At 62.3% G+C, this 26410-nt stretch overlaps 2 protein-coding genes across 4 annotated transcripts; both read left to right on the top strand.

The window, feature by feature from the left end:
• The first annotated feature begins 1463 nt into the window (after positions 1-1463).
• On the top strand, positions 1464-12782 carry SLC12A9 (solute carrier family 12 member 9). Of its 2 annotated transcripts, XM_084212485.1 has the most exons (13): positions 1464-1701; positions 3776-3910; positions 4083-4220; positions 4447-4746; positions 4963-5070; positions 5177-5288; positions 5384-5541; positions 5807-5889; positions 6223-6347; positions 7671-7863; positions 8028-8202; positions 8939-9085; positions 9537-12782. In XM_084212485.1, the coding sequence occupies exons 1-13, from the start codon at positions 1518-1520 to the stop codon at positions 10370-10372; spliced, it is 2694 nt and encodes an 897-aa protein (XP_084068611.1). In that variant the 5' UTR covers positions 1464-1517; the 3' UTR covers positions 10373-12782. The 2 variants fall into 2 exon arrangements, with proteins under 2 accessions (XP_084068611.1, XP_084068612.1); XM_084212486.1 differs by lacking the exon at positions 4447-4746.
• Positions 12783-17784: 5002 nt separating this feature from the next.
• Positions 17785-25584, top strand: ECEL1 (endothelin converting enzyme like 1; the record flags this gene model as incomplete). 2 transcript variants are annotated; one of them, XM_084212172.1, is made up of 17 exons in its annotated part: positions 17785-18528; positions 20227-20295; positions 20452-20562; positions 21145-21237; positions 21467-21591; positions 21985-22207; positions 22348-22446; positions 22544-22618; positions 23052-23149; positions 23353-23411; positions 23563-23614; positions 23724-23791; positions 23917-24041; positions 24287-24352; positions 24538-24633; positions 25165-25241; positions 25485-25584. In XM_084212172.1, the coding sequence occupies 17 exons, from the start codon at positions 17785-17787 to the stop codon at positions 25582-25584; spliced, it is 2280 nt and encodes a 759-aa protein (XP_084068298.1). The 2 variants fall into 2 exon arrangements, with proteins under 2 accessions (XP_084068298.1, XP_084068297.1); XM_084212171.1 differs by having other exon boundaries at positions 23052-23155.
• Positions 25585-26410: the final 826 nt, after the last annotated feature.

Raw genomic sequence — 26410 nt, 5'->3', positions numbered from 1 at the left:
GCATCTCCATCACTTCTTCGGGGTGCAGCAGATGCCCGTGCCCCCACTTCTTTCCCTGTAAAAGGAACTGGGGTTTCTGAGTCCCGTGTCCATTTGTGGTGTGCCCATCTTTGCTAGGGGGAAGAAATGTGTGCCCGTGTCCAGAGCTCTGTCTTTGCTAGGGGTAGGACCTGTCTGTGTCCTCATGTCCGCTGGGGAACAGGGAGTGCCCGTGCTCAAATCTCTTTACTCCACAGGGGGTACCTACGCCCCGCTCTCTGCCCCCGGTAAGTGCAGCAGGTGCCCGTGTCCCCATCTCCATTTCGAGTCCGGGGGTTGCTAGTCCCCATTAGGGGCAGGAGCGGCTCCGTGCCCGCGCTCCCCCTGGTCCTCCCGGCCGCGATGGTGCCAGCGGGGCGCGGACAATGCCGCTTCAGTGGCACATCAAAGGCACGGGCTGCCCGCAGCTGGCACGGCGACAAGCCCGCCGCAGATGAAAGCCCCGGCCGCGCGGGCTCCCACCTCGGCCGCGGGGGCACGCTGTGCCTCCGCCCCACGGGGGACGGCGGGGCCGAGCGCTCTCCCGCCCCGTCCCGGTGTCCCCGCACGGATCTCCCCCACCAGTGGCACGCGGGGGTCCAATCGCTCTGCTGACCGCAATCGGCGCCCACGCGGGAACTTGAGGCCGGAGCGGTGCTCGCCCCCGGCCGCACCGTGCCCCCCGCTCCCGGTGCCGGTGCCAACCCCATTAACCTAATTGGCGAGGCGCTCGGCCGCCCCGGGCGGCGGCGGCAGTGGGACCCCGGGGCCCGGGCAGATCCCAGCCCTGGCAGCGGGCAGGGGGGTGACGGTGCCCCCGGGGCCCCAATTGTCCGGTAATTGGCGCGGGCAGCCGAGCCCGGCCGGCAGCGCCGCGGGGCGGGGAAGCGGACATCGGCGGGGGCTGTACCGGAGCTCCCGGGGGTGCCCGGGGCGCGGGGCTACATGAGTCGGTATCAGGTGTTGGCCACTGGGGGGGTCTGGGACAGGGGGAGCGTGGCGATGCAGGGGCGGGTTTTGCGGTGCGAGAGGAGTGGGGCGAGTTCGGAGGACGCGAGTGGGGAGACAGTGCTGGGTACCAGAGTGCGGAGACCCCGGAAGGGCCGAGGGTTGGGGCTGTAGAGTGACTCGGGCAGGGGAGGAAGTCACTGGCTTGGGGGGCGGTGGAGGGACCCTAATGGGAGAGAATTTTGGGACAGGGGCCGTGACAAGAGCGGGGGGCTGTGGGCGGGGCCAGAAAAGGGGCGTGGGCAGAGTGCACGGTGGGGCGGGGCCTCAATGGTGGGCTAGCACGGGGCGGGGCCTATAAATGGGGAGGGGCTTATCGAGGGGCGCGGTCGGGGGCGCGGCTTGAGCGCCGCTCGTGGGCGGGGCCGTGTGTAGGGCGGGGCCCGGCGGGTCGGGACCGGGTCGGCGGGCGGGGCTGCCGGGGCTGGGGCCGGGACCGGGACCGGACGCTTTTCGGGATCGGCGGGAGCCGAGCCGGGCCGGGCCGGGCTATGGCGAGCTCGGAGCGGAGCGCGCTGCTCACGTACCGCCTGTGCGGCGGCTCGGCCGAGGAGGAGCGGGGCCGGGAGCGCGGCCGGGCCGCCGCCGCCGCCCCCCGCAAGCTGCCCACATTCCTGGGCGTTGTGGTGCCCACGCTGCTCTCCATGTTCAGCGTCGTCCTCTTCCTGCGCCTCGGTGAGTGCCGCCGCCCCCGGGGTACCGCCCGCTCCCGGCCGCGGCCCGGGGTCCCTCGAGAGTCACCAGCTCTGCCTGGTACCCCCAGCCTGGCCCCCGTCTAATTCCGGGGCCCCCGGCTCTGGAGCCCCGAGCCACCCAGTCTGGGTCGCCAGTGGCCTCCCAGTGCCCTCTCCTGGGCCTCCGTCTCTTCTGCAGTCCCAGTGCTCCCCTCCAGTTCGTACCCCAGTGCCCACAGTCTCGGGCCCCCGTGCCTTTCCCCTGCCTGCTCAGTTCCGGCCCGGGCTGGGGTCCCAGTGCTGTGTGACCCCACTAGACTGGGAGCTCGGGTCTCGGGACCCAGCGCCAGGAACCTGCACTACAGGAACCCAATTAGGACCTTAGGAACCCGCGTAAGGGACCCTAGTTCAAAACCCTGGTTTTCCTGGAGTAGAATCCTGTGTCTTCCCAGTGCCTTCATGTCCACCTGTCCCCTAGTGCTGGGATCCCGCTGCTTCCCAGGCATCCTCCAGTGGCAGGCTCCAGCACCCCAGTTCTCTCCCGCATCCCATCCACTGTCCCAAGGGCAGTACCCTGGTGTCCCCCAGCAGATACTCAGCTTCTCTCCACTCTGTGTTTGTGCAAAGGGCACACATTGTTTCCCAGTCTGCCCCCTTAGTTATGAGTCTGTTACTGTGACCCCTGGGAGATGAAGGGGGCAGAATGGGCATGGACTGGGGCAGCTGGCAGCCTTTTGGGGGGCCTGAAGGGGTAGGTGCCCCAGCATGGCCCGGGGCAGGCGGGGCGGGCAATGTTTGCTCTGGTCCGGGAACGGGAAAAGCTTTTCCTCTTTCGCTTTCCGCCCACGGAAAGCCCTGGGCGGGAGTTGGCTGCGTGCCCGGGGGGCCCCACCGGGCCATGGGGAAGCCTTGAGGCCATTCCCCTGTCTGGGAGGCCCCCTCAGATGGGGGCACGGGCCATCCCCCGTGTCATCATTCACCCCTTTCCTCCTCCCCTGCTTGGGGACTTAGTACAGGCTCTGACTCCCCCAACCCCACAGCGGGCACCGGCCTCTCCGTGCCTGACCTGGCCCCCCGCCCGGGGCTGTGTTATCCCGGGGACCGCGGGGCGGTAGGGGAGGTGTCGGGTGGAGGGGAAGGAAAGCTGCCAGGAAGAGGAACTTTCCCACTCTGGGGGACCAAGGCTCTCCCTGTCAGCTCCCCGCTTCCCCCACACCCCACATGCTCCCCAGATCTCCTGGGTTAACAGCTTCTCCTGCTTAGGCCCGCAGTGCTTTTGGGGCATCCCTTTATTTCCACCAACACCCCCACCCACCCTTACATTTGGCACTCGGATGCCCTCCGGCTCTCTGGGGACCGCAGCGGGTGCCCTCAAACCCAGCCTGTCGCCCCAAGGGCTCCTTGCGGTGCCGGTGCCCCGGTCACCCCCCGTGCCTCTCCCGCGGGCACATCCGCGGCCTGGCCTGTGGCTGAGATAGGGCAGCGCCCACAGCCGCGGGCAGCCCCTTCCTGCCAGCAGTGGCGCCAGCCGGGATCGCTCCAGCCGGGAGCGCTCCCGTCACCCCGGGCAGGGCCGGGGGGGCTCTGGGCCCCTCTCTGCGGGAACACCCACCCGCCCCCCTGGGAGCGGTGCCGTGGCTGGCAGGGACGCCCGGACTGCTTCTACTTCCTGCTGTGGTGTAGGCAAGCGGGGCAGCAACGGGATCCCTGTGGGGAGCTCCTGGCTCCCCATTTCGGGGAACAAGGGTGGCAGCAGGGCACGGGGGTCCCAGCAGCAGAACCCCTTCCCTGTTTGTTTGGTTTTTGGGCACACTTGGGCCAGACACGGGTGGCAAATGGAGATACCCTGAGAGACGGAGGTGCTGGTGTGTGCTGCTGTGAGTGGGAGGTGGAAGCATCCTCATCCTGGAGGGGAGGGGGCTGGCATGTCCTAGGGGAAGCTGTGGGCGCAGGGATGGGAGTGGCCACGTGCTTCAGTGGGGTGAGGTCTGTGTGGTGGCAATGCCCAGGGACTCTGTCCTGCAGGTTGTCCATGCTCAGCTAATGGGCACACTGGCCTCTCCCATCCTTGGCAGGGTTCGTGGTGGGTCATGCTGGTTTGTACCAGGCCCTGGCCATGTTCGCAGTGGCATATTTCATCATTGGCATGACGGTGCTGTCTGTGTGTGCCATTGCCACCAACGGGGCACTGGATGCTGGAGGAGCCTACTGTATCCTTTGCTGTGGGTGCTGCTGGGACAGGGCATGTGGGACAAAGCTGAGTGACTACCCAGTGGCCTTGGGGTGCCATGCTGAGGCTGCGACCCTGTTGGCCTGGGAGAGAGGGGTGGGGGCATCTGGTGATGGTTTGTGCTCCTGAAATCTTCCCTTGACTCGAGCAAGATATGATCAGCCGTGCCTTGGGCCCGGAGTTTGGGGGCAGCATCGGGATCATGTTTTTTCTGGCCAATGTGTGTGGCAGTGCCCTCTATGTGCTGGGGCTGGTGGAGGCAGTGGTGGACAGCTTTGGGATCCCGCCTGGTGAGTACCGCCCTGCATGGTGACGGGACAGCCGGTGTCCCTTACCTGAGCAGCCCTAGTGCTGTGCTAGGCATGCCAAGCACCATGCCCAGCGGAGCCAGCCATGGCTCACCCAGCCCTCTGGCTAGTCATTTGGTGCCCGTCACGCCTGACACAATACTAGTAGCTCTCAGCTCCCTATGATGCCCCCTCCAAGCTTTGCTGATCCTGACTTGTCTCTGCCCAGGGCAAGAAGCGGGCACAGGCATTCACGTCCTGCCCCAGAGCTACTGGTTTGAGCTGCTCTACGGCACCGTGCTGCTGGCGCTCTGCCTCCTCGTGTGCCTCGTGGGTGCCTCCATCTATGCCAAGGCCACTTTCCTCATCTTCCTCATCGTTGCAGCTGTCCTGGGCACCATCCTTGTCAGCTTCTTCGCCACACAGCCCCTGAAGGTGCCCATCCGCCTGCCCAAGGGCAATGGCACTGAGACTGATAACGGCTTCTTCACCGGCTTCTCCCTCAACACCCTGCGAGAGAACCTGGGCGGTGAGGAGAGGCTTCTCCCACGCTGCCTGCCGTGCCCACTGGCACTGCCACATCACATGGGGCTTGCTCGAGGGTGGGGCAGCTGGTGGGCACAAAGCAGGTGCTGTGGGGTGGTTTCTCCTGTAGTTTGTGTGTGGGGATATGGAGGAGAGGGCCTGTGGTGGGGCTGTGCCACCCTGGACAGCCTGTCACAGCCCCTGTCTGTGTGTCCTGCAGGTCAGTATGGGAAGGACTACACCACTGGGCAGATGATGAGCTTCAGCTCCGTGTTTGCAGTGATGTTCAATGGCTGCACTGGCATCATGGCAGGCTCCAACATGTCAGGTATGGACAGGAGGTGCCTGGCAGGGTGGCACAAGGAGCAGGAACTGGAAGAGATCAGGGGTGTGCTGTGCCTGTGGGTACTAATGCTGTCTGCTCCTGCCCACAGGGGACCTGAAGCGCCCGAGCTACTCTATCCCACGGGGCACCATCTCTGCTGTGCTCTTCACCTACCTCGTTTACAACCTGCTGGCTTTCCTCATGTGTGCCACCTGCAACAGGTATAGCCACCTCTCCACATGCCAGGGTGTGCCTGGTGCCAGGGCATGCTGGCCTGGGCCAAGGTGGATGTCAGTGTGTCTGTGTCCCTCTCCAGGATCCTCCTGCAGAAAGACTATGGCTTCTTGCGTGACATCAGTATCTTCCCACCGCTGGTCACTGTGGGCATCTATGCTGCCACTCTCTCTGCAGCCATGAGCAACCTCATCGGGGCATCCCGCATCCTGTATGCTCTGGCTCGGGATGATCTCTTTGGTGAGTGCCCAGAATGCACTGGTACTCATTGGAGCCTACTCGGCAGGTTGTCCCTGCTGGGGACCAGCCCTGACACCAGGGAACTCCCTTCTTGGTGTGGAGCTGATGGTTTGTGGGTTGGTGTGTGCCCATTTGGGTCACCTGCATATCCTGGAATTTGCCCCTGCCCCAGCACTCAGGGTGGGGATGGGATTCCTGGCTGGTGGTTGAACCTGTGGCTGCCTACTGGGGTGTCCCAGCCCAGCCTCCCTGCTCTGCCTTGCAGGCCGGGCACTGGCGCTGGCCAAGAAGACATCTGCCAGTGGGAACCCAGTGATGGCAGTGATCCTCTCCTGGCTGGTGGTGCAGGTGAGTTTGTCAGCCATGCTTCTTTCTTGGCCTCGCTGGGTGAAGGTTGATTGTCACCTGGGCTGGGTCTTGTGGAGCCTGGCATGTCCCCCTGCCCTGTGGAACTCCTCCCCCAGCGACCCTGCCCTGGGTGTCCTGCTGCAATTGTGCTCTTCCCTCCCTGAGGTGGGAGGTATCTCATAAATTAAGGATAAATCACAAAAAGGGAAAGGGATTCCTGTCTATACCCTTACCCATCATACCCCTGGGATACACCCCAAGTGGACAGGGGTGGCTTGGGCACATGCCTGATGTGCCATCCCGGGGTATGCATTCACCCTGTGCTCTCTGCAGGTTGTGCTCTTTTCTGGGAAGCTCAACACCATCGCAAGTGTCGTGACAATTTTCTTCCTCCTGGTTTATGCCACTGTCAACCTGGCCTGCCTGGCACTGGAATGGGCCTCAGCCCCCAACTTCAGGTACCCACTGCCACAGGGGAGAGGCTGTGCTGAGATGCTTGGCACGCACCCATCCCTCCATTCTTCTATCTGTGATTGCCCTGCCACCCCTGTGCCTGAGATTTATGATGAGATGGTGGGCAGAGACGCTGAACTCCCCTCTCCTGGGCATTAGAGGGACAAAGACACCCCTATCCCTGGGGAGAGAGAAGGGGACAGGTCCTAGAATGGCACTGGCTTGGCACGGTTCTCGTGCACTGGCACCGCTTTGCTGAGTGGGTACAGATAAATCCAGCACCACTGGGTACCACCCGCCCCCTCCCCTTAGGCTTTCCAGAGGTAATTTATAGCCTGGGCCCGGCCGGCATCCCCCGGGCAGTTTGCCAAGCAGTGATGGAGCCCACTTTCCATTAGCGCTAATTAAACTAAGGGAGAAGGGGGAGGGAGGAAGGAGGATCCTGGGTGGGAGGAGGAGAAAATATCTTCCAGGAAGAAGGAGTATGTGTAGCAGGCAGGCCCAGCCTGTAGTACAAGGTGTGGGGTACTCTGGTGTGAGGCTGGGCTTGTAGGGCTGCCCAAATCTGGGGTGCGGGGACTAGCCAGGGGGAGCCTGATCTCCCTCCTGGGTGATGCCCACTGCTCTCAGTGCAGGATGCTGACTCCACAGCAGGGAGAGTCCCCCAAGTGGGCAGAGGTGTTGCACAAGTAGGGCTGGGTGGCACTGCCTGGGAGTCACACAGAGGCCCCATTCCCAAAGGAGAGCTGATGCCTGTGCCAGACTGTGGCTTGGCCCCCATCTGCCCTGCCCAGCTGCTTCCTTGACTTGGCGCGGAATGGGGCAGGATCAGTGCATGGAGGGAGCCTGCTGGGATGGGTAGCAACAGGCCCCTCACCCACCCCACATCTGGTGCCTCCCTCCTCCCCTCAGTGAGGTCTGCATCAAGCACAGCGGAAAAGGATTTTAATTACCTTTCAGGAAAAACAGCAATTAGAGAAAATAACAGCTTCTCGCCTCCCCGCCTCCCTGCTCCAGAGTGAGCAGGCACCATGGCTGGCAGTGCTGCCATGCACTGCCCATTACTACCTGGGTGTTCCAGAACAGTGCCAGCCCCATGGCCATCATTGCCCTGTTTGCAACAGGCTGCCCACTGCCCTGGGAGATACCATCTCCCCTCCATAACTTCTCCTCCAGGCACATAGGGTGCCCGACATGCCCTGGGCTGGCACAGTGGAATCACTGAGGGTGGGTGGTGTGGCCGTTTGGCACAGCTCCCCTTGCTGTGCCCTCCCCACAGGCAGCATGGGCACCACATGATAGCAGGTGTCCCCTCTTCCCTGCTGCAGGCCCACTTTCCGGTACTTCACCTGGCACACATGCCTGCTGGGCATCGCAGGCTGCTGTGTCATGATGTTCCTCATCAGCCCTGTGTCGGCCTCGGCGAGCCTGGGCTTCCTCCTCCTCCTCCTCCTCGCCCTTCACTACCTCTCACCCAGCAGCACCTGGGGCTACATCAGCCAGGCCCTCATCTTTCATCAGGTAAGTGCTGTCCTCCTGTTGTCCCCTTAAGGGGTGGAAAGCTGGTGTCCCTGTGGCAGCTCAGCTGTGTCCTGGGCAGCATGTCCTCAGGACTGGCATCCCCAGGGGGTGGATTGGTGAAATAAAAAGGGTTCCTCAGCTGTTTCCCTCCCTCCATCCTCCAGGTGCGGAAGTACCTGCTGATGCTGGATGTGCGGAAGGACCATGTCAAGTTCTGGCGCCCGCAGATGCTGCTGATGGTGCAGAACCCGCGAGGCAGTGCCCGCCTCATTGACTTTGTCAATGACCTCAAGAAGAGTGGCCTCTATGTTCTGGGACATGTGGAGCTGCAGGACTTGGGTGAGGGTCTGCACTGTCTCCTGTGCTAATGGCCTCTGCACTTTGCTGTGGTGCCGGAGTGCTCCTGGGCTTCTTAGGTTGACACTGCTGACCAGTTGATGGCTGGGGAATGTCAGCATCTCGGGCACATGTGTGGCACACTGGGCTTGGCTGCTATGGGGGACATCAGTGAGTTGTGTCTGTCCCATGCCTCCCGTGCACACACTTATACTTGTGTGTGCCCAAGTGTCCATCCCTACACAGGCACGTGGGGCTCCTGCATGTGTTGGTGTTGGCATGCACATGAGGCATGTGCCAGCCAGGTTATTGCCTGTACACACCCAGCACTCATGTGGGCACACACTTGGCACAGCCTTGCACACGTGTGTGCCTGTGTCCATCCTCACCTCATGCCTGCTGCTGTGTGTCCAGGTGTCTTGGGGGTGTTTGCACTCTCGTGTGTGTTGGTTTGCACACGTGTGCTCTCCCTGGCACATGACATGGCTGATGCACAGACTCTGTTCCCCCTTCCCTGCTGTTGCTGTGGTGACTAATGGCCTGAAATTGGGGAGTGGGGATGGGGCTGCCTGGAGTTTTTAAATATATTTATGTACAGTTTTATATCTCTCTCTGTAAGCACCTACATCCCCCTCTCCATCTCACGGGTGCTGGGGTGGGCACAGGGTTTTGCAGCAGGGGTGGACACCAGGGTTAGCCCCAGTGTGGGCCACTGATGTTGGTTTTGTCCCCCACCCAGACATGCTGCCCTCAGACCCACTGCAGCCCCAGCAGGACTCATGGCTCAGCTTGGTGGACAAACTGAATGTCAAGGCCTTTGTCAGCCTCACCCTTGCACCCTCAGTACGGCACGGTGTCCGGCAGCTCCTCTTCGCCTCTGGCCTTGGTAAGTTCTGCCTGCTCTGGACATGGGTGAGGGTCCATCCTGCTGTACCTGTGTGTTAAGAAGTGTCACGGGGTTTGGAGGAACCTGGATGGTCGATGCCAGAGCCAAGTTTGCTCTTGGAAGCATCTGGGGTGAGCTGTAGGCAGTTTGGGGTTTGGAAGCATCATTGTTGGCAGTGTTGAGGGGCTTGAAGACGCCTGGATGAGATATGCCAAGGGGTTTGGAAGACCCAGTGTGGGCAGTCCCAAAGCCAAGTGGGACAGGTATTGAGTGGGCAGTACAGAAATCAAGTCAGGTCTTGGAGCTATCTAGGTGTGATCCTGAGGGGTCTGAAATTGGCAGGGCAAGTGATGCCAAAGTCAAGCTGTGGCTTGTTGACATCTGCAGTGCCAGGAGGGCTGGTGGAGCCCTCTGCCTCTGCTCAGCTGGGCTGGCGCGGTCTCTCTGGCAGGCGGCATGCGCCCCAACACCCTGGTGCTGGGTTTCTACGACGACGAGGCACCGCAGGATGGTCTAGCCCGGCACCCCGCCTTCACCAGCGCCCGTGAGGAGATCCCCCTGGGCTTCCCCCCTCTACGGGCAGCCTCCACTCCCAAATTGCTGTCAGCCCGGGAGTATGTGGGCATTGTGGCTGACGCCCTGAAGATGCTTCGCAATGTCCTGCTGGCCCGGCAGCTGGAGAGCCTGGACAAGGCCTGGGAGCTGCGGCGGGCCGCCAGCCCCCCGCCCACTATCCACGTCTGGCCCGTCAACCTGCTGCGGCCCGACAGCGCCCGCTACGCCGACACCTGCAGCCTGTTCCTGCTGCAGATGGCCTGCGTCCTCAACATGGCGCGGGCCTGGCGCCGGGCCCGCCTGCGCCTCTTCCTCTGCGTGGAGGCAGGCGCCATGCCCCATGCCCAGGAGGAGAAACTGCGCCAGCTCCTCAAGGACCTGCGCATCCAGGCCCAGATCCAGCTGGTGCCCTGGGATGCCATCACCCGCCTGCACTGGCAAACCTGCCAGGGACCCTCAGGAGGGCCAGCGGAGGAGGAGGAAGAGGAGGAAGGGGTTGTGAACTTCCCGACCAACACCACCCAAGTGTCAGATGAGTACGTGTGTGCTGCCAACAAACTGGTCCTGGAGCAGAGCCCCGCGCCGGCCGTGCGCTTCCTGTACTTGCCGCGGCCGCCGGCCGACACCAGCCTCTACCCGCTCTACCTGCACCAGCTGGAGCTGCTCACCCGCGGGCTGGGCCCCACCGTGCTGGTGCACGGGGTGAGTGCCGTCACCAGCACCCAGCTCTAGGTGACCCCCAGGTCCCCCTCGGCTCCCTGCACACTCCTTTTCCCAGTGCCTTTAGCAGTCTGAGCCTGGGGATGGCCCCAGTGTCTCCCTTCTGGTGGGCAAAGAGGGTACCCCAACCCCACAGTGAGAGCTGGGTGCAGGAAGGGGGTTTGATTTTCGGGGATGTGTCCTGCAGAGGATTAAAGCTGTCCTGGCAGGATCCCGGCACAGCTCTGGGGCTGGATGGGCAGCACGGTGCATTCACGGTGCCTTTTCTTTGGAGTAGGGCATAGCGGGGTCCTGGGGCGGGGGCAAGCACTGGGTGCCCCAATTGTCTGCTGGGAGCCCCTTAGTTGCACCCTGCAACTCCCTCTGTAGTTCCTCCCCTGCCGCAGCCCCCATCCTCTCCTCCGCCAGCTCCTCCGGGCACCCAGCCAGCAGCGGGGATTGATTAAAGGCAGCCTCGACCTTGGTGCCCCAGCTCCCCGCCATCCTCCTGCCTTTCATTAGGAAAAATTAAATGGGAAAGGGTGGGGGAGGGGATCCTGGAGGCCTGGGCTCCCTGTGTGAGGCTGGGTGGGTGGGGGAAGCAGTCAGGTACTGGCCCTAATGGTGCAGTGTATGGCACCCTGGATCTTGCTCCGTACCCCCAATGCTGTTGGATGGGGGCCATCCAGATGCTTTAATCTGTAGTCCCCCCACCCCTATGGCTGCTGATCCCCTGGTGCTGGCAGGAAATGTGGAAATTATTTGTGGTGGGGTCCTTACCCACACACCTGGGTCTCCTGACCTGTTTCTTGGGGCATTTTTATTTCCCCACACACATCATGACCTGCAGGGGGAAGCTGGCCTTGCCCCCTGCCCTCCCTTATTGATTAGAGGAGGGCAGGAAATTGCCTAGGTGCTGGACGATAAATCCATCGGGTGCCTGGCGGGTGGGCAGTGTGCCCAGTGCTGCCTGATGGATTGCTTCCTATTAGCCCCCGCACGGGGGGCTGTTCCCAGCCAGGCTGTGCTCCAGCAGGGGTGACAAGTGTGGCACTGCTGCCTGTGCCTGCTCTCACCAAACTTGGCGCTGCTGGCTGGCAGCTCTGGTCAGGCAGAGGGCTGGCAAAATCCAGGTGGTTGGGTGCAGCTGGTGGGAAAAATGGTGGAGACCCACATTTTGCAGTGGATTTTGCCCTGGCTGGGGAGGAGGGGGCTGGGGCTGGCTTTGCTCCCTGCTGCAGGAGCTGGGTGCCCTGCGGCGAGCACCACACATCCCGCGGGATTTATTTACAAACAGTCGGAAGCTGGCACAGGGCAGCCTGGCACCAGCGGGACCCGGAGGCCTATAATGTTAATTATCACCACGTAATTAAAAGCCCATAAAAAGCCTCACACTTCATTAAATTAAAGCTTCCCCTCACTGTGCCCATGGGCTCCAGCAGTGTTAACCTTGGCCATGCCAGGCACCAGCACCTCTGCAGGTGGGGTCCCGGGGCTAGGGGTGCATGGGACCCCAGGCTCAGGACCATGCAGCCCCCCACAGCATTGTAGGCAGGTGCAGCGTTGCCCACGCATGAGCACTCTGCAACACCACTCGTGTTACACCCGGGCCACGAGTGCCTGGGCACATCCAGGGCTGCTGTCCCATTCAGAGATGCCCACGCGCGGACGTGGACACGTGTGCCCGAGGCAGCGCTGCAGACACGCTGACCCGCGGCCCTGCGCGGGCGGGGGCTGACACGGGCACGCACATGCACAGCCGGGTGTGTTCGTGCAGCATCACGGCCGCTGCAAAGGCAGCACCGTGCGCCCGCGCCGCGGCTCCGGCAAACCAGCTCCGGCACGCAACGCCCACGCGGCACACACCTACACAAACAGCGTTTTTCCTCTTTCCCAACAGCCAGAGGTGCAGACAAACAGCCACAGTCACAGCCCTGCATCTCCTCCAGACTCCCACCCATTGCTGTCTGTGCTCAGAGGGGATGGACTGTGCAGAGAGCACCCATCAGTGCCTCCCCCCTCTGTGCCTTGATTTCCCCGAGAGCTGGCCTGTGCTGGGGTAGAGCCCAGTGAATTGGGGACCCCCAAACCCTCCTGGTGGTTTGGATCAGGGGTGCTATGCCAGGGTCTGGGGAAAGTGGGGAAAGGGCCCACCAGCACACAAGCAGGTACACGTGTGTGTATGTGTGTAGATGTTCAGGCAGGGATATACATAAACAAGGAGAGAGTGTGTGTGCATGTGCACATGGGAGGGGGTGCTGTGCTGGGGGCTGCACACGTGCACAAGGGGTGTCTGTGTGTGCACACACGTTGGTGTGGGTGTATATACCCACCCCTAGGTGTGACACCCTGATGGTGCACACAGGGCTCCAGGAAGGGGGAGCCAGGGGAGCGCACATCCTTGTGCACTCGGGGTGTGCAAACTGGCTCATGCATCTGCCCAGAACCCCATGACTCTGCTGCCAAGTGGGGCCATGGGCAGGGGGCTGCGGGGGTGGGTGCCCATGCCCCGGCCCTGTGGGGGTGGGCAGCCAACAGGGCCTCGGCTATTTCTTGGAAATTTTGCAGCATTCATTTCAGTGCAAATAAAAGCTGTCATTGCCGGAGAAATGATACTGATCGGGGTCTGAAAAGACAGCAAATTACCCGCCTGAAAATGCACCGCTGGAAAAAAATGCATATTAAACACACAAAAAGGCACTTTGCCATCAGCCGCGCTTCCCCCGCCGCTCCAGAATAACCACACTTTACATAATTCTCCCTCTCCACCTCCGAATTAATTTCGCAGACAGAGGCAGAGGCAACCCTCTGACAATAGCGGAGGGGAGACGCGGCGGCGGCGGGGGGAGTGGGGCTGGGGGCTGCTGGGGGAGTGCCGTGCTCTGAGCTGGGGCACGGCACTAATGGGATGCCAGGTTTGGAGCTGGGGGAGACCGAGGGGTTTTGGGGTGGGGGAGGGGGGAGACGACGACGTCGACTGAGGGATTTGGGAAAGGTGAGTCCACGGTTGAGGGTTGTGGGTAATGGGTGGATGTGCTCAGCTGTGGGGCGGAGCACTCTCGTACTCCCGCCTTGGGTGCTGGGGATGGGCTTCCTTGAGGTGGGACTTGTGGGGTGATGCCCACCCTAAACAGGCAATTCTTGGGCCAGGTGTTTCCTATAAGGGATAACTGGTGCAAACCTCCGCCAGGCATGTGGGTGCACCAACAGGCCGTGTTGCCTACCCAGGCTGACACTCCAAAACTAGTCTCTAAGAAAGCCCCGGGAAGCTGCTCTATTTTATTGGGCGTGAAGGCACCATGCCCTGCACCCCAGCACTGCCGAGGGAGCACAGCGGGCGGAGCGGGGGTCTAGAGGTGATGGTGGGGCGTTCATCTGGCTGGGTGCTCAGCGCTGAGGGGCTGACAGAGGTGAGAGCGGATGGCGGAGGTTGGCACCGCGCTGCTTTGCATTTTCAATGACAGACCCATGCCGGGTGCTCGGGAGAGTGGAAAAATCTTATTTGTCACCTGCTGGCGATGCGCGGAGGCTCCCGCGCCGCGGCTAATCTTGGGGAAAATGAGGATGCCGGCGGGGTGGCCCGCGGGATGGGCAGGGCGGAGTGGGGCTGGCGGGCTGGGTGATGATGAGCGCCGGGCCACGGGATGCCCACACCCACCTGGTGATCTCTGGGTGTGTTGGCCCTGTGGCACGGATCCTGCTGTTGGGTGTGTGTGGGCTGGGCAGCGTTTGGGCATCCAGAGGCAGGTACCCTGTCCCCCAGCCCAGCCTGCAAAGGGGTAAGTTCTTTTCTTCCATTCCAGCTCCGGTAGCAGCTGCTTGCCTTGCAGTACCGGTTCCACAGGTTGGCACTGCCTGGATACCTCTCGGGCACTCAGCGGACCTTTTTTGGGAAAGTCAGCATTTGGAAGAGGGTGCAGGCACTGCCTGATGCCCCATATTTGCCCACAGGTACCCATCCCACACCTGCTGTACCCTGGCTTTTTGAGATGCCAGCACCTGTGGGACACCGCAGAGCTCTGCGGCCAGCTCAGATTTATCCATTATTTTATATCCACACGCCTTTAATTTTTACAGCCCTGTTGGAGCAATACCCAGGGCTGTTAATAACACCAGGCCCTCCCCACCCCCCATGTGCATCCATCATGCTCCAACCAAGGTACCAAGTGTGTCTCAGGGCTGGGTAAGTGCAGGCATGGGGAATCCTATGCCCCTCTCTTCCAGCCAGCACCCTCATGAGCAGCAGGCTGGATTCCCTGTGCCCATCCATGAAGCAGCCTGACTGGGTGCCCTTGCATCCCACTGGCGTTGGTGACACCTGGCTGCTTAGGATGCCCGAGCCTGAGGTGTCTCTCTCGTGGAATTCATGAGTCTCTCTGCCTTGGTGTGTGCCCCATGAAAGCTGAGCTGCAACACCTGAGCTTGTGTTTAGTGTGCCAGGGTACGTGTGGATGGCAGTGAGTGCTTGAGTGTGAGAATGTGTGTGAAGTCACAGAGTGTGTGTCTGTGCTGGTGCATGTCATTGTGTGTGGGTGTACACGTGATGTACATGTGTGTCACTGCCTGTGCAGGTGGTGCTGGGTCTGGCTGCTGCAGAAGGCACCATGCCCGTGCCATGCCCAGCACCCCAGCACAGAAAGAGCAGCCTCAGCAGCCCCAGGCACTGAAAGCTGTGCCTGGGGCCAGCCCACAGTACCCACAGGACAAGACAGCAGGTCCCACAACACTGAGCCACCTGTGCCATGACAAGTAGGGCCCCATGCCACAGCACAGCACCCAGTATGTGCTGTCCCTCCCCAGCACCCAGGAGACCCAGAGCCCTCTCTGAGCACCCAGGGATGTGCTGGCACGGGAGGGTGAGGGTAGCAGGACACCCCTGAGCACAACAGGCAGGATGGCTGCGGGGGGCCGGAGTACCCAGGCACTGCAGGGGGCCATCGTGGGAATTGCTGGGCTATAAATCTCCTTGCTGGGCCCCCCCGTGGCAGAGCAGCTCACGATATTTATGTTGGGGATTTATCTGCAATGCAGTTTAATATTCCCGGACCTTTGCGTGTGTGTTCGAATGCACGGCTTCCTCCTCGTGCCACCCCTGCCACCCCCGTGCCCACCGTCTCACCCGGAGCCTTTCAGGCTCTGTCTCCTGCCCACCCACAGTCTGTCCCCTTGCACCCCCTCCGGCAGAACGGGACCGGGCCGGGCCGGGCCGGTTCCCCCAGGGTGCCGGGCAGGGAGCGGGTGCCGCGGCGCCGGGATGCTCCTGGCACAGGCCGTCGGCCGTGCCCACCCGTGCCCCTCCTGGGTCTCCGGCTGCCGGGGGGTGGCGGCAGGGTCCCCGCAGGGAGAGTGCCAGGCGGACTGGCACTGCCAGCCCTGTGCCAGACCCCCCCGGGGTAAAGGGGCCCAGTGACACCCCTGCCGTACCTCCCCGCCGGCGAGGATGAGGTAAGGCTGGCGGGTGGCACAGGGCTGCTTCTTTTGCATAATAATCTCGTTAATGGAGCCTGGCCTGCGGGAGAGCCGGGCTGGAGACACCACCCCCTCCCCGCCCCGCCGCCTCCCTCCGGCCCCGCCGCTCCGCCAGCCGCGGCGCGGCGCGGGGCGCGGAGCGGAGCGCGGGGCGCGCAGCCGGACGGGTGGCGCGGGGTCGGCCAGCCCCCGGCAGCCTCCTGACACCCCCTGAGAGAGCCGGTGAGCATCCCCACGGCCCCCCGTGCATCCCGGACAGCGTCCCCGAGCATCCCGGCAGCGTCGCCACAGCATCCCGGGAGCATCCTCCAAGTATCTCGGTGAGCAAACCACGAGCGACCCCCGAGCACCCGCGTACTTCCCCGGCAGCAGAACGGAGATCATCGCCCCAGCATCCCTCGAGTACCTCGGTGAGCACCCCGCGAGCAGCCCGGGGAGCAGTCCCCGTGCTTGCCGGTGAGCTCTCCCCGAGAATCCCCCGAATATCCCGGGCATCATCCCGGGGAGCACTTCCCGAGCATCCCTCGAGCAACACTCGAGCATGGCCACGAGCACCAAAGGCATCATCCCGGTTCGGCATCTCCCTAGCACTTCCCGAGCATTTCCCTGCCATCCCGGCAAGCACCTTCCCGAACATACTGGGCAGGCGGCATCCTCCGAGCATCGCGGGCAGCATCCCCCGGGAACCCCGAGCATCCCCTGAGGATCTCGGGGAGCGTACTGAGCAGCATCCTTCGAGCTTCCTGGGCAGCCCCCTGCCCCCCCCCCCCCTTCCCCCCCCACGCTTTGCCGTGCCGCCTGCCATCCCCGCTAACTTTCCGACGGCAGCAGCTCCCTGGCACGGGCACTGCCGGGCTGTTGCGCCGGGGCACAACTTCGCCCAAGTTGTGGAAGGAACGGGGCACGGGGGAGCCCTGCTGTGGGGATGCTGGCCACCTCCCGAGCAGCTTTTTGTCCCCAACCCGTCCCCCCCCCCCCGCAAATCCGGATACCATTCTTCACCAAGCAAGAAGCAGGGTGTCCCTTTGAAGACCCCCCCACCCATCTATGTCCCCACCCTCCCTTCCCGTGGGCAGACCCCCTCCTCCCCAGCGTGTCACTCTGACAGACACCCCTGCCTGTCGTGCACCAGCCAGTGGAGAGGGGTTGGGTGGATGGTGGTGGTGATTGCGGGGGAATGCTGTAATGTGTCCACGGGGTGCAGGGTTCCCCCCAGACTGGAATTAACTTTGTTCACACATCACGCACCGTGCCACAATTTGACACAATGCAATGCAACACAGTGCAGCACCACCCCACACAGCACAATGCAACACTGCCCACCACGGCACAGCACCACCCGTGCAACCCAGCGTGGGGCCACACAACCTGACCCAGCCCATGGCTCTCCTCACAAATCTCCCCAAAGCCCCTCTTCCCCAAGCTGCTCACCCCACCCATACCCCACCCAGAGAGATTGGCAGCCTTCTGCTCCCCCTTGTTGGGAAGGGTTCTCATGGTGCTGTTTGGGTTCACTGGAACACCTTGGACGTTCACCCGGCATGGGTGCTCTGGCTGGAGCGCTGTGTGGGTGTGGGGGGTGTGAGATTAGCTGTGCCAGAGACTGAAGTGTGCCATCATGCAGTTGTCCTGGATGGTGCCTGGAAGGAACTGGCAGAGGGGACAGCCATGGGGTAGAAGTGCCACCAAGCTCCTGGCACTATGGACAATCTCAGTGCCAGCAGAAGGGCACGCGTGGGGATGGATATACAGACAGCAATGACGACAAGAAGCAACCCCCCCCCGCCCTTGCTCCTCCCAACCCCCCCCTTATCCATCTTGTCTGCCTTTTCCAGGAGCTTCCTTACTCACCCGGACACCACCACTTCCCCTGGCAGGCACGGCTCCGGCATGAACTGTGGGCTGCCTGAGCCTGCCCTCCACCTGCCCTGAGCCCCCTGCACCAGTGCTGCTGGTGGGGAGCCCCATCCTCGGCCATGGAGAAGACCTACTCGTTGACCGCGCACTATGATGAGTTTCAGGAGGTGAAGTACGTGAGCAAGTACCAGAGCGGGACGTTGCCCAACGGCTTCGCCCTCCAGCTGGGCGCAGGGGCCAAGAAGCGCCGTGGGGGGCTGCCTCGCTGGAGCCGCCGGGAGGTCTGTCTGCTCTCGGGGCTGGTCTTTGCTGCGGGGCTCTGCGTCATCCTGACGTGCATGTTGGTCCTCAAGTACCTGGCGACCGAAGGGGACAGCTACTGCCTGGAAGGGTGCCAGGAGAAGAAGGCCTTCCTGCGGGCATCCCGCTTCTTAAGTGCCAACATGGATGCTACCATAGACCCTTGCCAGGACTTCTACTCCTTCGCCTGTGGCGGCTGGCTCCGGCGGCACGGCATCCCTGAGGACAAGCTGGTGTACGGCACCATCGGGGCCATCGCCGAGCAGAATGAGGCCAAGCTGCGGGCGCTGCTGAGCCGCCCCGTGCGGCGCCGAGCCCGCGCCTCGGCAGAGAGGAAGGTCAAGGAGTTTTTCCGCTCGTGCCTGGACCGGGCTGAGATCGATCGGCTCGGCCCCCGGCCCATGCTGGAGGTCATTGGGGAGTGCGGTGGCTGGGATGCCCCTCCGGACCGCAGGGACATCAACGAGCTGCTCTACAAGACACAGGGCGTCTACAGTGCTGCCGTGCTCTTCTCCCTCACCGTCAGCCTGGACGAGAGGAACACTTCCCGCTACGTCATCCGGGTGAGGGCACCGTGCCCCTTTGGCTGCCCCCTGCTCCAGCCGCCCAGCAGTGCCACTGACACCTGCCTGATGTCACTGTCCTTGCTGCAGAGGCACCGAGTGCCTGTGCACTGTCTGGGCTTGGCTATAGCAGATGGCTGGGGTGGGGACCCCTTCTGTCCCTGGGGACCCTCCTGTCTTTCCAGCATGGGGCCCCTGTGTCAGGCTACCCTGGGCTGAGGGTGGCATTTCCAGGACAGGGCTGGGGACACGGGCAGAGGGATGCGCCGAGTGAGGCAGTGCCACCTGCCTGGGTGCTGAGGACAGCCCAGCTGGCACCAGGGTCTCCAGAGTGCTGGCAGCCTAGCCCCTCACCTTGGCATTGTGGCTGCCACCTGTACACGGGGGGCAAGCCCCAGGCAGAGGCAGGGAGATCCCCACCAAGCCTCCAGTACTGTGCCAGGGCATTTTCCCATGGTTTTCTGAGTCTTTCCGAGTCTTTCCCACCCCTGCCAGACCACGTAACTCTCCCTGAGGTGCCACCAGAGTACAGGTGGCCTTTATCTGGCTGGCCGAGTCTCTTGGTGGGTGCGGGGGTGCAGCGGTGGGCATGGAGGGAGCACAGCAATGGCACAGCGGGCACGCCGTGGTGGGCTCGCTCATGGGCACGGAGGTGGGCATAGCAGGGAAAGGGTGGGCACGGGTGCGCATGGTGGCGACGAGGTGGTGGTGATGGCGAGGGCAGTGCGGGGACGCAGCGGTGGAGTCCAGCGGCCCCGTTCCCTGTGAGGTGGTGGGGCTGTGGGATATGGTGTGAGTGGGTGTGCGGGGCCGGGCGGCTCGCTCCGGCTCCGGGCCGCGCGTGTGTAACACTAGAGGGAGCGTCGGTCCCAGGGAAAGGATGGGCGGGCTGAGCGGGACCGGGAGTGCGCGGGGTGGGACGCCGTGGGCGTCGGGGGGAAGATGGGTGTGACAGCCGGGGCTAAGGGTCAGGGCTTGGGGTATCGGGGGGGAGGTGATTGGGGGTGGGTGTGCGATGGGTCTGAGTGGACAGGGTGTATGAGGGGCTGGGGTGTGTGTGAGGGGTGCAGGTTTCAGCACCTCTCCGGGAAAGAAAAGGGAGCAGGGGGGTATGAGGGAAATGGGGAGGAAGGCTGGAGGGGCCCGTGGCTGTGCTGCGGCTGTGTGAGTGCAGGGGGGCAGGTGAAGTGAGTGGAGGGGAGCTGAGCCAGAGAGAGAAGGAGAGGGTGCATGTTTGTGTGTGTGTGTGTGACTGTGCAGGTATGTGCAAGTGTGCTCAGGTGTGTGTTTGGCTTGGAGGCTGTGCCTGTGCTTACAGCACAGCAGGGCTGTGTGTGAAGAGTGAGGTTGTCCATGCAGCTCGCCATGCAGGCTGCAGCACAGCAGTGGGGCTGCTCTGGGCACAGAGTGGTGGCAGCACGGGGCAGGCTGTGAGGCAGCCTATGTGCCAGTCAGGCCATGGAGCAGGGGCCTGCTCTCTGCCCAGCACTCCCAGCCTGTTGCCTGTTGCAGCTGCAGCAGCCTCTAGCAGGAGGGGAACTGAGGCAGCGACGTGGCCATTCCTGGGGCTGCTCCAGCACACTGCCATCCTTGGGCTCCAGGGACACCAGGGCCACTCTGCGATACGGGGAAGGGGAGGGGGCCTGGCCCAGCACAGGGCCCTCCCTCTGCTCACCCACTGCCCATCTCTTGGCCCAGATCGACCAGGACGGGCTGACCCTGCCCGAACGGACCCTCTACCTGGGGCAGGATGAGGAGAGCGAGAAGGTGAGGGGGGCACAACGGTGCCTTGGGGACGCTAGGAGAGGGAGCAGCAGCCAGCATGGTTGGCAGACAGAGGGCACCCCACTGCCAGCAGTGCTGGGGACTGGGGTGCCAAAGGACAATGGGGGGTGGCCCTGAGCATCCCTTCCCTCTGAACAGATCCTGGCCGCATACCGAGTGTTCATGGAGCGACTGCTCACCCTCCTGGGGGCTGAGAACGTGGAGCAGAAAGCCCAGGAGATCCTGCAGCTGGAGCAGCACCTCGCCAATGTGAGAGGGATACATGCCATGAACCTTGGGGTGCCCTTGTCCAGCCCTTGGACATCCCAGTCACAGATTTTTGGGGACATCCATATCTGCTTCTGAGCAAACTCATCCCCATCTCTCCATGGGGCCTTTCACTCCCAGCCCTTGGGGACATTCAGACCTAGAACTTGGGGATTTCATCCTCTTGAGAGCCTCATGGCAGAGCCTCAGGCACACAGTCCCCCATCCTGAGAACCCCCAGTCCCAGCCCTTGGGGCAACCACTCCAGCCCTGCATCTACTCCATGTGAGGCCACTCTGGGCCCTTGTAGAATCCATGTACAGGTCTTGGGGACCTTAGTCTGCACCTTCGAGGGACATGTGTGCCCATTTCTCAGATAACCCAATTCCTTGGGACCTTCTGACCAGCCCTCAGGGTCCCACTGGCAGCAGAGAGTCCCTGAGGCAGGGAGTGGGAAGGATGTGGGTCATTACCCACATTAGAGATGCCCTGTTGCCCAGTCATGTGCCCCATCCCAGTGTACTATCCCTGTGTCACCCTCAAGGCGGGCAGTGGGATGGTGACAGCCATGCCCACCCTGTGCAGATCACAGTGTCCGAGTATGACGACGTGCGCAGGGATGTTGGCAGCATGTACCACAAAGTGACCCTGGCTGAGCTGCAGAACATCACTCCCACGGTGAGCACCCCTGCTGCCAGCCTGTCAGCCTGTCCTGCACCTCCCTGTGCCCCACACTTGTCCCTGTCTCCCTGCTCCATGCCCTCAATGCCCACCACCTGTCCCAGTTAAATCCACTTGAGGATAATGCACTCCTCTGGTGGGAGGCTGGAAAGCCTGGAGGGGGTCCCCTCCAGGGTGGCATGGAGTAGGGGTGCCCATGCCCCCCTGACAGTGCCTGCCCTGGCAGCTCAAGTGGAAGCGCTTGCTGGACCGCATCTTCCATGACAACTTCTCGGAGGAGGAGGAGGTGGTGCTGCTGGCCACCGACTACATGCACAAGGTGTCCAACCTCATCCGTGTGACACCCAGCAGGTGAGGGGGGCTGGCACCCCCTGTGCCCCTGGCACCTTTCCCAACCTGGCAGGGGACACAGGACAGCTGTGCCTGGAACCTCCCACCATCACCCTCCTGCTGGTGCTGGAAGGCCGGGCTGGGCACAGGAAATCTGGGAAAGCTCGTGGGAAAAGGCACCGTTGTGAGCCCCACAGCATCCTGGTCGTGCCTGGAGGCCTGCTGAGCCTCACCAGACTCACTGCACATCAGGGAGGGACGTGGTGCCAGCCTGTCCCTGTGCCCCCTGCAGCCATGGCCCCCCGTGTCCCCGAGCAGAGGTGTCCCCGTGCAGGGGTGTCCCCATCGTGGCGCAAGTTCCCACCCTCCCCTGTGCCTGGGACGTGCTGAGGGCCGCTCCCGTCCCTGTCACAGGATCCTTCACAACTACATGCTGTGGCGCATCGTGGTGGTGCTGAGCGAGCACCTCTCCACCCCGTTCCGCGATGCCATCCACGAGCTCTCCAAGGAGATGGAGGGCAATGAGAAGCAGCTGGAGCCGGGAAAGATCTGCCTGAGCCAGGCCAACAAGCACTTTGGAATGGCCCTGGGAGCTCTCTTTGTTGAGGAGCACTTCTCTTCTGCCAGCAAAGCTAAGGTAGGTGATGCTGCTTATGGGCAGGAAGTCACCACGATCTCCCATCACCTTGCCAAAGGGCCTACTGCCCCCACCAATGGCTGTCTGACCGGTGGTGGGTGGTGGGGATGCCGTGCCAGCACCATGGTGTCCCACCATAGGTGCAGCAGCTGGTGGAGGACATCAAATACATCCTTGACCAGCGGCTGGATGAGCTGGACTGGATGGACGAGGAGACACGGAGAGCAGCCAGGGCCAAGGTAGGGGCCCCTAGCATGCACTCATGTCTTTGGCCCCATCACCAGTGCAGAGGCACATGGGTTAGGGACCTGAACCCACCACTGATTTTGCCCACAGCTCCGGTATATGATGGTGATGATTGGGTACCCCGATTTCCTCCTGAAGCCAGAAGCCATCGACAAGGAATATGAGGCAAGGGATAACCCAGGAGCATGTGAGGACATGGGCCCATGGTGGGGGAAGATGGTCCCCACATCTGCATCAGGCTCTCTGGAGAAGCCACCTCCAGTCAAGCCCCCTCCTGGTGCTCACTGCTGGGAGGGTGCCCCACGCTGGCAGTGCCATACAGTCCCTGGGGTCTGGGATGGTGTCTCCTTCCCCACATTGCAGCTCCCAGGGCTCAGCCCCATCCTGGGATGGGGCTGAGGATGCTGGTGTGGCCCAGAGGCCTCACGGAGCTGACAGAGAAGCAGCTGCCCCTGTGGGCACCCAGCATGGGACATGAGAACACACTTGTGACACATCCACACAGTCACCAAGGCTCACAGGGGTGGGAGGACGCCACAGGCCTGCCCTCCACACTCTTGGGGCTGGCATCTCCCCTGATGTGGCTGTGTCCCCCCAGTTTGAGGTGGATGAGAAGACCTACTTCAAGAACATCCTCAACAGCATCGCCTTCGGCATCAGGCTCTCGGTGAAGAAGATCCGGCAGGAGGTGGATAAGTCCGCGTGGGTATCCCCTTGTCCTGGGGGGACATGGAGGGGCCCAGCATGGTGCCAGTGTCCCCTGTCCCCATGCAGCCCACAGGCTGTAGGCAGAAGGGCACAGGGATGCCAGGAGTGCCGCCCTGTTCCCCAGCTGTGCAAAGGGATGGCCTTCCATGTCCCTTGGTGCTGTTCAGCCCAGCACTGCTGTCTCCTTGCAGGTGGCTGCTGCCTCCCCAGGCCCTGAACGCCTACTACCTGCCCAACAAGAACCAGATGGGTAAGCACTGTCTGTCCCTGGCCTGCCCCTGGGTGGGAGCGGGGAGGATCTGGGATGGGGACAAGGCCCAGGGTCCCGTGGTGCTGGGTGATGCTGTGGGTGGGTACAGGGCAGGGTGACACCCAACTGCAATGTTCTCCTGTGTCCCCAGTGTTTCCTGCTGGCATCCTGCAGCCCACGCTCTACGACCCCGAGTTCCCGCAGTGAGTGTGGGGCTGAGGGATGGCTGGGGGGTTGCCACGTCATGGGGTCACCCCCATCCCTGCCAGCACCATGCTCTCCACCCTCTCACCTCTGTTCCCCACCCAACAGGTCGCTGAACTATGGTGGGATTGGCACCATCATTGGGCATGAGCTGACCCATGGCTATGATGACTGGGGTGAGTGTCCCTCCTATATCCTGCCTGGATGTGAGGATGGGCTGAGGATGTGAGGATGGGCTGGGGCAGCCAGGCAGGATGCCTGGGTCCCTTGGGACTCCTGGAGGTGGCGGTTGCCTCGGCAGGGGGACAGTACGACCGGCATGGGAACCTGGTGCACTGGTGGACGGAGCGGTCGTACAGCAAGTTCCTGAAGAAGGCGCAGTGCATCGTCAACCTCTATGACAACTTCACTGTCTACAACCAGAGGGTGAGACCCCCTCTCCTGCCAGGCAATGCCCAGCAGGGCACAGCTGCCCCACAGTGGGGTCCCTGATGCCCCATGGCTTGGGGCTGGGTGCCTGCAGGAGAACTGACTCTGCCCTGCCCAGCCCTGAGACCAGCAATTCATCACACCTTAGCCTGGAAATTCCTCAGGGCATATGCTGCAGCCTCAGTGCCAGCATGGGGATGGGGACACCTCTGTTCATGCTGTCACTTCTCCTCTCTTGGCAGGTGAATGGCAAACACACACTGGGGGAGAACATCGCTGACATGGGGGGGCTCAAACTCGCCTACTATGTAAGTGTTCCCCCACCCCGGGTGTCACAGCCACGGGCAGCGCTTATGCCATCCCTACTGAGGGGGAGGAGATGCCCCAAACCCGGGCGGTCTCCTGATTGCTGGTTGCTGGGGACTTGGGGGTGGGTCCAGGGTGGGTTTGGGAGAGTACCCAGGCCATGCTGAGGGCACCCCTTGTTCTCCAGGCCTACCAGAAGTGGGTGAGAGAGCACGGCCCCGAGCACCCCCTGCACCACATGAAATACACACACGACCAGCTCTTCTTCATCGCCTTTGCCCAGGTGAGCCCCTGTTCTCCTCACATGTAACAGCTATTGGGGCAGGAGGCTCACCTTGTGTGGGGCCAGCAGCCCAAAGGGATGGGGAGAGAGCCCTGTGGGACCCAGGACCAATTGCCAGCAGCTGGGCTCGGCTGCATCATCAGGTCCTGGGCTCAGGGTACAGAGCTCAGCCCTGAAGAAGCACCCCACATTGTGCTGTTGCTCTTGTGGACTCTCAATAATAAATTAGTGCGTCCCACATGACTTCCAGAGGATCCAGAGTGACAAATACATTTGATCCCAAAATTCTAGGAAACTCGGCAGCCAGGCAGCTTACGACCCCAGAGACCCCACAATAACAGAAATGACTCCACACTTTCCCAACCCACTTAGACCATGTACACAGGCTTTTAGGAGACCCTACAATAACAAATTCAATCAGGGCATCACTGCCCTCAATCCCTAGCAGCCAGAAGGGCCATGGTGTCCTGGTGGTTGCCAGGACCCAGGATGCCCCATGTGGTTTGTCCATGGAAGCTTTGTCCCCTGCAGAACTGGTGCATCAAGCGGAGATCACAGTCCATCTACCTGCAGGTGCTGACAGACAAGCACGCCCCGGAGCACTACAGGTACTGGGTGCTCCCAAAATGGGGGGCTGAGGGCATGGTGGGTGCCAGCCTTTCCAACAGATATTAGTGCTGTGCAAAGTGGGATAAGCACCCTTTGGAGTGCTGGTGCCAGCAGATTTTGGGTGATATCCCTGGGGCAGGGGTGGCGTTCTGCTGGGGTGAGAACGTGCTGTGAATGGGGTGTGAGGCAGCAGTGCAGGGGGCAGGATTGCCCAGCTCTGAGGTCCTCTCCTCTCTCGGCAGGGTCCTGGGCAGCGTCTCACAGTTTGAGGAGTTTGGACGGGTCTTCCACTGCCCCAAGAACTCGCCCATGAACCCAGTGCACAAATGCTCGGTGTGGTGAGGCTGATCCCCCTCCAGCAGGCTGGGACCCTCCATCCCCTCCCCTGCCCAAGTGACACCTTGTGCCCACTCCCCAACTTCCCATCTCCCTTCCTATTCTCAGTAAAGGGGGCAACCTCCGGTGTCACAGGGGGTCACCCCAAAGGCAGGCAGCTGCCATAGGGATGTAGGCAGGAGAGACACACTGGGGTTGGGCAGCTTCCTCCTGCTCATCCCCCTCCTATCACCTGCCCTGGGCAGTGAGGGATCCTCATTGCCCATGGAGGAACAAGGGCACGCACAGGCACACCGGTACCCCCTTTTGTGTCCACCCAGCCCAAACCCTTCACCCAGCACTACCACATCCATCCCAGCATCAGCCAAGGCAGGGAGAGGACTTTACTGTCTCCAAGGGGCTGCCCCATGCCAATAGCCTCACCTGCACGGTGCCCTCCCCATGCCAGCCCCTCCTGTCCATGCACCAGCCCTGCCTAGGTGGGCACAGCGATGCAGCAGGGCCGGGTGATGCCAGCCTGCCTGGGAGTGCAGGCACACGGACACTGCTGTATTTTCTGCTGCTGTTTCTGGTCAATAAAGCACTGGATATGCTGGGTGGCTGCCAGGGGCCATGGCCAGGGGATGGGAGCAGCGGGCAGCACCCCCAGCCCTGCCCACCTGGCACAGGCACCCCCACTCCACAAACACGCCTGTCCCACCAGTGTCACACTGTGAGTTTATTTAAGGCCCCTCTGCCTGGTATTCGGTGTCCCCATGGCTGCTGCATCCAGAGCAGGGATGCTTCAGAAAGCTGCCTGCAGGTGCCACACCGTGGGGAGGGAGGGGAAGGT

Source organism: Fringilla coelebs (assembly GCF_963513975.1).
Source record: "Fringilla coelebs genome assembly, chromosome: 10".
In the NCBI taxonomy this organism is placed as follows: Eukaryota; Metazoa; Chordata; class Aves; order Passeriformes; family Fringillidae; genus Fringilla; species Fringilla coelebs.
Note: the sequence above shows the minus strand (reverse complement) of the source record. Positions and strands in the feature narration are given on the sequence as shown.